Source organism: Oncorhynchus kisutch, linkage group LG6 (genome assembly GCF_002021735.2).
Source record: "Oncorhynchus kisutch isolate 150728-3 linkage group LG6, Okis_V2, whole genome shotgun sequence".
Lineage (NCBI taxonomy): Eukaryota > Metazoa > Chordata > Actinopteri > Salmoniformes > Salmonidae > Oncorhynchus > Oncorhynchus kisutch.
Window position 1 is genome coordinate 10,708,947 of NC_034179.2, and position 13,343 is coordinate 10,722,289.

The 13,343-nt window shown below is 44.5% G+C and overlaps 1 protein-coding gene across 1 annotated transcript in view; it reads left to right on the top strand.

Moving 5' to 3' along the window:
- Positions 1-427: 427 nt before the first annotated feature.
- shc3 (SHC (Src homology 2 domain containing) transforming protein 3) overlaps positions 428-13,343 on the top strand; it is a 67,622-nt gene continuing 54,706 nt past the window's right edge. The window contains exon 1 of the mRNA XM_031826154.1: positions 428-2,855. Coding sequence (XP_031682014.1) covers positions 2,139-2,855 — 717 coding nt within the window. The 5' untranslated portion in view covers positions 428-2,138. The remainder of the gene's footprint in view (positions 2,856-13,343) is intronic.

Sequence of the window (13,343 nt, forward strand, 5' to 3'; positions counted from 1 at the left end):
TAGACAGAGAGAGAGCGAGAGAGAGACAGAGAGAGAGCGAGAGAGAGACAGAGAGAGAGCGAGAGAGAGACAGAGAGAGAGAGAGAGAGAGAGAGCGAGATAGATAGACAGAGAGAGAGAGACAGAGAGAGTGAGAGAGAGAGAGAGAGAGAGAGAGAGAGAGAGAGAGAGAGAGAGAGAGAGAGAGAGAGAGAGATAGACAGAGACAGAGAGAGAGCGAGAGAGAGACAGAGAGAGAGAGATAGATAGACAGAGAGAGAGAGAGAGAGAGAGAGAGCGAGAGAGCGAGAGAGAGACAGAGAGAGAGAGATAGATAGACAGAGAGAGAGAGAGAGAGAGAGAGAGCGAGAGAGCGAGATAGATAGACAGAGAGAGAGAGAGAGAGAGACAGAGAGAGTGAGAGAGAGAGAGAGAGAGAGAGAGAGCGAGAGAGCGAGATAGATAGACAGAGAGAGAGAGAGATGTTGGGAGGGACTGCAGTGCAGTGCGAAATCTGCAGCAGCAGGATAAGAGAGAGCGGAAGCTTATGAATGACCGTCAGTCTTCTTAGTTGTGTCGCTCCTGTGGACATTTTACATGAATGGTTTTTGGCTTCATGTAGAAAGACTGCTGATCTAGACTGCTGTTTTACTGATGCCTTGCCTTGCTGTTTGGATGAGCCTGTCTTCTTGTGTTTCTGTTCTGCGCTGAGTCAGTGTTATCTGTTTAATTTGAAAACGTGTTTTTATTCTGTTTATGAATAATTCACTGGGATAATTCAGGACAGGCAGTTTGTTATCAGAGAGGTGAAGTATCATTCTACTGATCCTTTGTCTCAGAATGTAAATAGAATAGTGATAATGCAAATTCAACAGAGGAAGGAAAATATCTATTCTACGTTGTTCAATATTTTTTGAATGATAGATTATCATGAAGTGTACTGATGCATTTAAATACATAGATGTGTTATCTAGATGTATTTTAATATAAGATTAGGGTCTATTTTTTGCATTTGTTTAAACTATTTGTGTTAATCTCATGCATGTGTCATCATCATGGTATAATATCATATTTACCTTTATGATGTTATAGAAGATATGTATTGATATCCTTGTCCGTGTCATTGCAAAAACAAAATGCACGTTGCAATGAGAACAGTATGTTAATGGAACAGTCAACTTGTACATTTAGTTGCAAATACAGATACTAGGAAGATTGTCCTCTTCTTCTGAAGTACTGTGGACATGGAATAGATTAATTGCCAGCTGCATGCCCATCACTCACATCAATGTTATTTTTCCTTGTTTCCTATTTATTTTTCATCACCTGTCATCAGTAGGCTATATTCAGCATCAATTACTTAGATTTTCCCCTTCACAGGAACATAATCCCAGTCTGTAGAGGAGTATGTTCTAACCAGATAATGTGTGATGGGAGTATGAAGGTTGATAATCATTCATTATCTTTTATCATCAGGATATATTTTTGTCTTTGCGATTCTCTTTCCCTTTTACCCACAACCGACCGTACCACAGAATACAATTGACAACCATTCCTGCGGTGGAGAGGAAATATCCGTCTGGGAAATTTGAGAATTGATTGGTTCTAGTGTGCTGTAAGTGGGAGGATTTTTTTTTTTTGTAACAGGAAGTGATTTTCAGTGTTCAGTGAGCCTTTTGTTGAGAAGGTCTCTGTTCAGATCTGTGAGTCATGCTTCTGCTTTGAGCCGGTAGGCAACAGTGAGAGGAGAGCAGCAGCGCAATATAACTATATCCTCCTCTACCACGTCCATCTCTCTCTCTCTGCATTCTGGAAGCTTCTGGAACCTTTTTTTCACCTTTCCTCCATGTTCTATTTCCATGGATTGTGTTCTTCTTTTCTGTTTATTTTCTACCAACGGATTGGATCATCGCGGCGTTGGATTTTCCTAACAGCAACCTCAGCCTCAGCATCAATAACAGCAGTAGCAGCAGCACTAACCCAGCTCTCTAACTTCCTCAGCAGCAGAGAAAATTCTAGTCAACCATCATATAGGGCCTGCTGGGGTTACTATAAGGCATTTGCTATGTTTAAGGAGAGAAGGATAATTTACTTGGCGGCGTTACATCTGCCGGTGCGTTTGTAAGGCAGAGGAGGGGGCAGAGGCAGAGAAGAGGGGAATGCTTCACCGTACCAAATACAACAGATTCAGGAATGAGTCGGTGACGTCCGTCGATGATCTACACGGCCTCACCATGAACCCCAAGGTCTCGGCAGCCCCTGCGTCCTCCGCCGAGCCCCCATACACCCCTCCTGCAGCTCCATCCGAGGGCGGCGTGAACCACCACCACCCCGCTGCCGACCCCTCAGACGATGGAGCCACCACCCTGTGCACCCTCATCAACAAGGTGTCCAACCTGAAGTTCACCAACTCAGGCTCCAGCCTGCTGGGTATCAAGAGCCTCCCCTCCCACGTCAAGGACCTGACCCTCTCCAAGCTGCAAGGTGCTGGAGGCTCCGGTGGTGGATCCAGCTGCATTGGTAGCGGCTCTGGCCCCAGTGTGTCGTTGGCAGCCTCCGGTGGCGGTAACGGTGGTGGTGGTAACGGCTCCTCCTGTGGCTCAGCCTCCAGCATCTCCCACCACCACCACCCTCCCTGCTCCCACTCCCACTCCTCCCAGCAAGAGCCAGGCACCATGAGCAACGCAGGGGGAAAGAAGGGCAGCAGGTTGGGGCTGGAAGAGAGGGAGGCTGGGCAGAGACAGGGACATGGAGGGGAGGACTGGGGACCTAGTGGAGGAGGAGGTAACAGTGGACTGGTGAATAAACCCTGTTCCAGAGGATGGCTGCATTCCAGTGAGAAGATCTCTGGACCCGGAGTGACGTACATTGTAAAGGTTGGTGTTGATTCTTGGTTTTCCTCTCTCTCTCTCTCTCCCTTCATCCGTACATTTTTCCCCCTTTTTCTCTCTCCTCTCCCCCCATTCTCTCTTTTCCCTCAATGACTGAAAATGAGAAAATGTACGGTAGCCTAACCGCCAGATCGTGATCATCATCTTGCCCTAGTGTGGGCGTAGATAGAAACAGCAGGGATTATTGTGAAGAGAAAGACCAGCAAATAATCATTGAATAATTCAGAGAAACAGAGAAGGTCATCATTGATAAAACCAGAGAAAACCATTTGATGCCGTAACAAAAGGCCATGTAGCATGCCTCCACCGTCCGGATGCTTTTATGTTTATGATCATCTTTATCCTTTCATTTTTGTATTTTCTTTTCCTTTCCTCCTTTTATGCCTTTATATGTATTGGCGCAGGTTAGGGTAAAACATGTTTTCCCGTACTGTATATGTACTGTATTGAATATGTACTGTACTGTATATGTACTGTATATGTACTGTACTGTATATGTACTGTACTGTATATGTACTGTATTGAATATGTACTGTACTGTATATGTATTGTATATGTACTCTATATGTACTGTGTATGTACTGTACTGTATATGTACTGTACTGTATATGTACTGTATATGTATTGTATATGTATATGTACTGTACTGTATATGTACTGTACTGTATATGTACTGTACTGTATATGTACTGTACTGTATATGTACTGTACTGTATATGTATTGTATATGTACTCTATATGTACTGTGTATGTACTGTACTGTATATGTATTGTATATGTACTGTACTGTACTGTATATGTACTGTGTATGTACTGTACTGTATATGTATTGTATATGTACTGTACTGTATATGTACTGTACTGTATATGTACTGTACTGTATATGTACTGTACTGTATATGTATTGTACTGTATATGTACTGTACTGTATATGTATTGTATATGTACTCTATATGTACTGTGTATGTACTGTACTGTATATGTACTGTACTGTATATGTATTGTATATGTACTCTATATGTACTGTGTATGTACTGTACTGTATATGTATTGTATATGTACTGTACTGTATATGTACTGTACTGTACTGTATTGTATATGTACTGTACTGTATATGTACTGTACTGTTTATGTACTGTACTGTATATGTACTGTACTGTACTGTATATGTACTGTATTGTATATGTACTGTACTGTATATGTACTGTACTGTATATGTACTGTACTGTATATGTACTGTACTGTATATGTATTGTACAGTTGAAGTCAGAAGTTTACATACACTTGGGTTGGAGTCATTTAAACTTGTTTTTCAACCATTCCACAAATTTCTTGTTAACAAACTATAGTTTTGGCAAGTTGGTTAGGACATCTACTTTATGACACAAGTAATTGTTCCAACAATTGTTTACAGACAGATTATTTCACTTATAATTCACTGTATCACAATTCCAGTGAGTCAGAACATACACTAAGTTGACTGTGCCTTTAAACAGCTTGGAAAATTCCAGAAAATGATGTCATGGCTTTAGAAGCTTCTGTTAGGCTAATTGACGTAATTTGAGTCAATTGGAGGTGTACCTGTGGATGTATTTCAAGGCCTACCTTCAAACTCAGTGCCTCTTTGCTTGACATCATGGGGAAAAAAAATGAAATCAGCCAAGACCTCCACATGTCTGGTTCATCCTTGGGAGCAATTTCCAAATGCCTGAAGGTACCACGTTCATCTGTACAAACAATAGTATGCAAGTATAACCACCATGGGACCACACAGCCGTCATACCGCTCAGGAAGGCCTTTCGTTCGGTCTCAGAGAGATGAACGTACTTTGATGCAAAAAGTGCAAATCAATCCCAGAACAACAGCAAAGGACCTTGTGAGATGCTGGAGGAAACAGGTACAAAAGTATCTATATCCACAGTAAAAAGAGTCCTATATCGACATAACTTGAAAGGCCGCTCAGCACGGAAGAAGCCACTGCTCCAAAACCGCCATAAAAAAGCCAGACTACGGTTTGCAACCGCACATGGGGACATACTTTTTTGAGAAATGTCCTCTGGTCTGATGGAACAAAAATACAACTGTTTGGCCATAATGACCATCGTCATGTTTGGAGGAAAAAGGGGGAGGCTTGCAAGCCAAAGCACACCATCCCAACCGTGAAGCACGGGGGTGGCAGCATCATGTTGTGGGGGTGCTTTGCTGCAGGATTGACTTGTGCACTTCACAGAATAGATGGCATCTTGACGCAGGAAAATGATGTGGATATATTGAAGCAACATCTCAAGACAACAGTCAGGAAGTTAAAGCTTGGTCACAAATGGGTCTTCCAAATGGACAATGACCCCAAGCATACTTCCAAAGTTGTGGCAAAATGGCTTAAGGACAACACAGTCAAGGTATTGGAGTGGCCATCACAAAGCCCTGACCTCAATCCTATAGAACATTTGTGGGCAGAACTGGAAAAGTGTGTGCGAGCAAGGAGGCCTACAAACCTGACTCAGTTACACCAGCTCTGTCAGGAGGAATGGGCCAAAGTTCACCCAACTTATTGTAGGAAGCTTGTGGAAGGCTACCCGAAACGTTTGACCCAAGTTATATGTACTTTATTGTATATATGTATATATATATGTATATATATATATATATATATATATATGTACTGTATTGTATATGTGGAGACTGAATACTGCTGTGGCTCTAGCTAGTGATACAAGGAAGAGAATCAGACAGGCAGCAAAATGCTTGTCCTCACCTACTGTTCTCAGACCATATCAATGTACCTGCACAAGTGTATTCAGTCACCAAGAATTTACACCATTTAGGCAATACAGATTTACACAAAGTTTAACCAAATGTAGGCTATCGTTGTTGTAAGTAACAGATTATGAAAATGAATGGAGGAAATATGAACGAAGAGGACCGGTACAAGATGTGGTTGGAACAACTAAAACCCACAACAGAATCTGCAGATTCTTTCCAATACAATAATTAGCAATGCTGACCCCTGGGAACCTATATAGCACTTTCTCCTGTACATTAAATGAATACATATCTGCTCATTTCTATGTTTGAATTGATTTTGAGAAATGCAGCGTAACAGTTTGTCAGGTGAAAGAACAAGAAAGAAAACACAATGTATGATCAGAATTTCATAGAGTCTGACATATCTGAATCAGGCATGTTCATGTCCAATGACACATTTCCTGTCTGGTGTTAGTCCATTAACAAATAGGCAGCAGTGGGGTTAGAGTGAGTTAGTTTGACCGACACACACAGCCAGTTGAATCAATACATTGAAAGTGTCCACAGAGGGGAAAGGGGAAATAGGTCTCTCTCATCTCCCCCATGCACTTTCCCCCGGTCTTAATGCGTTCCAAATGGAACCCTAATCCCTATATAGTGCACTATTTTTGACCAGAGCCCTAGCACCATGTAGGGGATAGGGTGCAATTTGGGATGTAAACCCCTATCTGCTGTGCCTGTTTATTGAGTTATTGGTGCTATTCTGCTCTTGGGCCTTTTTGAATTAATGTCATGTGGTCGTGGTTACACACCATGCTCCATTAGGTTAACAGAGCAGTGGTTGGCATTGACACACAGCCGGGGTTTTGACTGACACTTATTCTTGACATAGTCGTGTTGCCGTGGTGAACATTCTAGACACAGAAGTCTATTCTAACACTACACCAGTAGATTATTGTCTCGTGTCCGTTGATAGTGTATTGTATTATGATGCAATATGGTGTCTTTCATGTGTATTGTTACTGACACATAGGCTATGCTAACCGTGTTCTGGACGCAACACGGAAATATTTATTGTTATATACTGGTATGACCAGTTTAGTTTGGTTGATAATGTGTAATAACAATGACAAAATATATATTTATTAGAAATAGCACTTTGAATTCAGTTTACGAGCAACTGAACCCAGTAATCCTTTAACACGCTGTTCTCCATACTTCTCGGTAACCATAGCAATCCTCCTCGTGTCTCTCCCTGACCGAGTTAGTGTTTGATTCTTGACTAAAGGTGTAGCTACATATTAAATGCAATTTCCGAAGCTTACAACACAGTGAATAGTATATTCATATAAAGCTTGAGGTGTGGTCTAGTGAGGATAGCCAGTGGGTACATGTAGGTTGGGCTATAATATACCAGATATGCCTTGATTGATAAAGAGTGTAGGATGTTGCATTTTTGTCATTCTTGCTAAAATGTTCTGATTACATTTGCTACTGTGTCTCTGGTGAGTTCAATAGTTGCTTGGTATTACAGTCTTTCTCTTTCTGTTGATACTTTTCCTGCAACATGCAATGATGGTTCAGTGTCAGATTAGATTGAAATAGGATTAGCTCTCTGCACCTGCCTTTGTTTTTGTTATGTATAATAAATGCAGTAATTTGATAAACTGTGATGCGTACATTGGAAATGCACTGTAAAAAATGGGGCCTCTGGTTGAAATATTATAGGCCCATTGCATTGTGAGCTATATTTATAGCTATGTATATGTCCTGGCTAGCTGTATATTATTTAGCTTATATTTAGAGTTCTCTCCTCTCCACTCATCTCTCTCTCTCCACTCATCTCTCTCTCCACTCATCTCTCCTCTCCACTCATCTCTCTCCTCTCCACTCATCTCTCTCCTCTCCACTCATCTCTCTCCTCTCCACTCATCTCTCTCTCCACTCATCTCTCTCCTCTCCACTCATCTCTCTCTCTCTCCACTCATCTCTCTCTCCACTCATCTCTCTCTCTCCACTCATCTCTCTCTCCACTCATCTCTCTCCACTCATCTCTCTCTCTCCACTCATCTCTCTCCTCTCCACTCATCTCTCTCTCCACTCATCTCTCTCTCCACTCATCTCTCTCTCCACTCATCTCTCTCCACTCATCTCTCTCTCTCCACTCATCTCTCTCCTCTCCACTCATCTCTCTCTCCACTCATCTCTCTCTCCACTCATCTCTCTCTCTCCACTCATCTCTCTCCTCATCTCTCTCTCTCCACTCATCTCTCTCTCTCCACTCATCTCTCTCTCTCTCCACTCATCTCTCTCTCCACTCATCTCTCTCTCTCTCCACTCATCTCTCTCTCTCCACTCATCTCTCTCTCTCTCCACTCATCTCTCTCTCCACTCATCTCTCTCCTCTCCACTCATCTCTCTCTCCACTCATCTCTCTCTCCACTCATCTCTCTCTCTCCACTCATCTCTCTCTCCACTCATCTCTCTCTCCACTCATCTCTCTCTCCACTCATCTCTTTCTCTCCACTCATCTCTCTCTCTCCACTCATCTCTCTCTCCACTCATCTCTCTCTCCACTCATCTCTCTCCTCTCCACTCATCTCTCTCTCCACTCATCTCTCTCTCCACTCATCTCTCTCTCCACTCATCTCTCTCTCCACTCATCTCTCTCTCCACTCATCTCTCTCTCCACTCATCTCTCTCTCCACTCATCTCTCTCTCCACTCATCTCTCTCTCCACTCATCTCTCTCCACTCATCTCTCTCTCACTCATCCTCTCCACTCATCTTCTCTCTCATCTCATCTCTCTCCTCTCCACTCATCTTTCTCTCCACTCATCTCTCTCTCTCCACTCATCTCTCTCTCCACTCATCTCTCTCTCCACTCATCTCTCTCTCCACTCATCTCTCTCTCTCCACTCATCTCTCTCTCCACTCATCTCTCTCTCTCCACACATCTTTCTCTCCACTCATCTCTCTCTCTCCACTCATCTCTCTCTCCACTCATCTCTCTCTCCACTCATCTCTCTCTCCACTCATCTCTCTCTCTCCACTCATCTCTCTCTCCACTCATCTCTCTCTCCACTCATCTCTCTCTCCACTCATCTCTCTCTCCACTCATCTCTCTCTCCACTCATCTCTCTCTCTCCACTCATCTCTCTCTCCACTCATCTCTCTCTCCTCCACTCATCTCTCTCCACTCATCTCTTCTCTCCACTCATCTCTCTCTCTCCACTCATCTCTCTCTCTCCACTCATCTCTCTCTCTCCACTCATCTCTCTCTCTCCACTCATCTCTCTCTCTCCACTCATCTCTCTCTCTCCACTCATCTCTCTCTCTCCACTCATCTCTCTCTCCACTCATCTTCTCTCCACTCATCTCTCTCTCCACTCATCTCTCTCTCCACTCATCTCTCTCTCCACTCATCTCTCTCTCCACTCATCTCTCTCTCTCCACTCATCTCTCTCCACACATCTTTCTCTCCACTCATCTCTCTCTCTCCACTCATCTCTCTCTCTCCACACATCTTTCTCTCCACTCATCTCTCTCTCTCCACTCATCTCTCTCTCTCCGCACATCTTTCTCTCCACTCATCTCTCTCTCTCCACTCATCTCTCTCTCTCCACTCATCTCTCTCTCTCCACTCATCTCTCTCTCCACTCATCTCTCTCTCTCCACTCATCTCTCTCTCCACACATCTTTCTCTCCACTCATCTCTCTCTCTCCACTCATCTCTCTCTCTCCACACATCTTTCTCTCCACTCATCTCTCTCTCTCCACTCATCTCTCTCTCTCCACTCATCTCTCTCTCCACTCATCTCTCTCTCTCCACTCATCTCTCTCTCTCCACTCATCTCTCTCTCCACACATCTTTCTCTCCACTCATCTCTCTCTCTCCACACATCTTTCTCTCCACTCATCTCTCTCTCCACTCATCTCTCTCTCTCCGCACATCTTTCTCTCCACTCATCTCTCTCTCTCCACTCATCTCTCTCTCTCCACTCATCTCTCTCTCTCCACTCATCTCTCTCTCCACTCATCTCTCTCTCTCCACTCATCTCTCTCTCCACTCATCTCTCTCTCCACTCATCTCTCTCTCTCCACTCATCTCTCTCTCCACTCATCTCTCTCTCTCCACTCATCTCTCTCTCCACACATCTTTCTCTCCACTCATCTCTCTCTCTCCACTCATCTCTCTCTCTCCACACATCTTTCTCTCCACTCATCTCTCTCTCTCCACTCATCTCTCTCTCTCCACTCATCTCTCTCTCCACTCATCTCTCTCTCTCCACTCATCTCTCTCTCCACTCATCTCTCTCTCTCCACTCATCTCTCTCTCCACACATCTTTCTCTCCACTCATCTCTCTCTCTCCACTCATCTCTCTCTCCACACATCTTTCTCTCCACTCATCTCTCTCTCTCCACTCATCTCTCTCTCTCCACTCATCTCTCTCTCTCCACTCATCTCTCTCTCCACTCATCTCTCTCTCTCCACTCATCTCTCTCTCTCCACACATCTTTCTCTCCACTCATCTCTCTCTCTCCACTCATCTCTCTCTCTCCACTCATCTCTCTCTCTCCACTCATCTCTCTCTCTCCACTCATCTCTCTCTCTCCACACATCTTTCTCTCCACTCATCTCTCTCTCTCCACTCATCTCTCTCTCTCCACTCATCTCTCTCTCTCCACACATCTTTCTCTCCACTCATCTCTCTCTCTCCACTCATCTCTCTCTCCACTCATCTCTCTCTCCACTCATCTCTCTCTCCACTCATCTCTCTCTCCACTCATCTCTCTCTCCACTCATCTCTCTCTCTCCACTCATCTCTCTCTCTCCACTCATCTCTCTCTCCACTCATCTCTCTCTCTCCACTCATCTCTCTCTCCACACATCTTTCTCTCCACTCATCTCTCTCTCCACTCATCTCTCTCTCTCCACACATCTTTCTCTCCACTCAACTCTCTCTCTCCACTCATCTCTCTCTCTCCACTCATCTCTCTCTCCACTCATCTCTCTCTCTCCACTCATCTCTCTCTCCACTCATCTCTCTCTCTCCACTCATCTCTCTCTCCACACATCTTTCTCTCCACTCATCTCTCTCTCCACTCATCTCTCTCTCCACACATCTTTCTCTCCACTCATCTCTCTCTCTCCACTCATCTCTCTCTCTCCACTCATCTCTCTCTCTCCACTCATCTCTCTCTCCACTCATCTCTCTCTCTCCACTCATCTCTCTCTCTCTCCACACATCTTTCTCTCCACTCATCTCTCTCTCTCCACTCATCTCTCTCTCTCCACTCATCTCTCTCTCCACACATCTTTCTCTGCACTCATCTCTCTCTCTCCACTCATCTCTCTCTCCACACATCTTTCTCTCCACTCATCTCTCTCTCTCCACTCATCTCTCTCTCTCCACTCATCTCTCTCTCTCCACTCATCTCTCTCTCCACTCATCTCTCTCTCTCTCCACTCATCTCTCTCTCTCCACACATCTTTCTCTCCACTCATCTCTCTCTCTCCACTCATCTCTCTCTCTCCACACATCTTTCTCTCCACTCATCTCTCTCTCTCCACTCATCTCTCTCTCTCCACTCATCTCTCTCTCCACTCATCTCTCTCTCTCCACTCATCTCTCTCTCTCCACACATCTTTCTCTCCACTCATCTCTCTCTCTCCACTCATCTCTCTCTCTCTCCACTCATCTCTCTCTCTCCACACATCTTTCTCTCCACTCATCTCTCTCTCTCCACTCATCTCTCTCTCTCCACACATCTTTCTCTCCACTCATCTCTCTCTCTCCACTCATCTCTCTCTCCACTCATCTCTCTCTCTCCACTCATCTCTCTCTCCAATGCCTGAAGTAAGTTGGACTTTGTTCCCTTTCACTCTCTCCATGATTCAAAAAACATGGTTTGTTATTTACAGGTATTGTTATTTACCGGCAAAACATGGCATTTAAACAGTATAGCAACACTGCAGGTCCCGTAGCCTGTATCCACCCCTTCACGACCCTCTACTGTTGATTTACCTTCCACCACCTTTATATGGTAGTGCATTGTGGTTACAAAACCTCATACATTGACAGACACCTCACTTGATCAACTGTGGGTACTCACTTTAGGTACTCTGAAAGCAAAAACATGTACTGTCAATGCAAATCGATAAATAAAGATCTGTTTCTATTATATTCCAGCTCTAAATATCATAGTTTCTGTGCACGTAATATATCCATAGCATTCTGTATCACCCGTGACCAAAAGCCTACAGAGGTTAACCAACCAACCAACCAACCAGGAAGCACACTGCACTGTGCATGATTATTATTAAGTGTTTTTCATTCAATTTCTCCTTTTTTCCCTGTTTTGTTTAGAGCCACTTCTTTATGAGTCTGTCTGAGTGAAGATGAGGAGAGAAACTCCTTTTTTTATTCTAGGGACAAAATGTTCCTTGCCAGTGGCATTAGCCAGCTAGAAGAGGGTATGTGGGTGGATGTTATACTGAATGGGATTGGGAGACAATTACATTCATTGGATCATACTGCACTAACAGGTGTCTCTCCGTGAGAGGAAATTAGTCCCCTGGATAGTGTAGGTCACCGTGCTTACAGACACTAACCTTCCCTGGCCTGCTCTCATAGCTCAGACAGACACTAACCTGCCCTGGCCTGCTGCTATAGCTCAGACAGACACTAACCTGGCCTGCTGCTATAGTTCAGACAGACACTAAACTTCCCTGTTTTGATCCTATAGCTCAGACAGAAACACACCTGCCCTGGCCTGCTTCTATAGCTCAGACAGACACTAACCTGCCCTGGCCTGCTGCTTTACTTCAGACAGATTCTAACCTGGCCTGCTGCTCTAGCTCACCTAGACACTAACCTTTCCTGGCCTGCTGCAATTGTTCAGATAGACACTAACCTCTTCTGGCCTGCTGCTATAGCTCATACAGACACTAACCTCCTCTGGCCTGCTGCTGTAGCTCAGGCAGACAATAACCTCCTCTGGCCTGCTGCTTTCCTTCAGACAGATACTAACCTGGCCATGCTGCTATAGCTCAGACAGACACTATCCTGGCCTGCTGCTATAGCTCAGACCGACACCTACGTTCCCCGGACTGCTGCTTTAGGTCAGCCAGACATTTACCTGCCCTGGCCTGATGCTATTGCTCAGACAGACACTAATCTGGCCTGCTGATATAGCTCAGACAGACACAAACCTTCCTTGATGGTATAGCTCAGACAGACATTAACCTGGCCTTCTGCTATATCTCAGACAGACACTAACCTGGCCTGCTGCTATATCTCAGACAGGCACTAACTTGGCCTGCTGCTATATCTCAGACAGGCACTAACTTGGCCTGCTGCTATAGCTCAGACAGATATTAACCTGGCCTGCTGCTATAGCTCAGACAGATATTAACCAGGCCTGCTGCTATAGCTGAGACAGACTCTAACTTGGCCTACTGCTATAGCTCAGACCGACGCTAACTTGGCCTACTGCTATAGCTCAGACATATACTAACATGCCCTGGTCTGCTCATGTTGCTCGGACAGACACTAAACTGTCCTGCTGCTATAGCTCAAACAGATACTCACTTGGCCTGCTGCTATAGCTCAGACAGGCGCTAACTTGGCCTACTGCTATAGCTGAGACAGACACTAACCTGGCCTGCTGATATAGCTCAGACTGACATTAACCTGACCTGCTGCTATTGCTCAGACAGACACT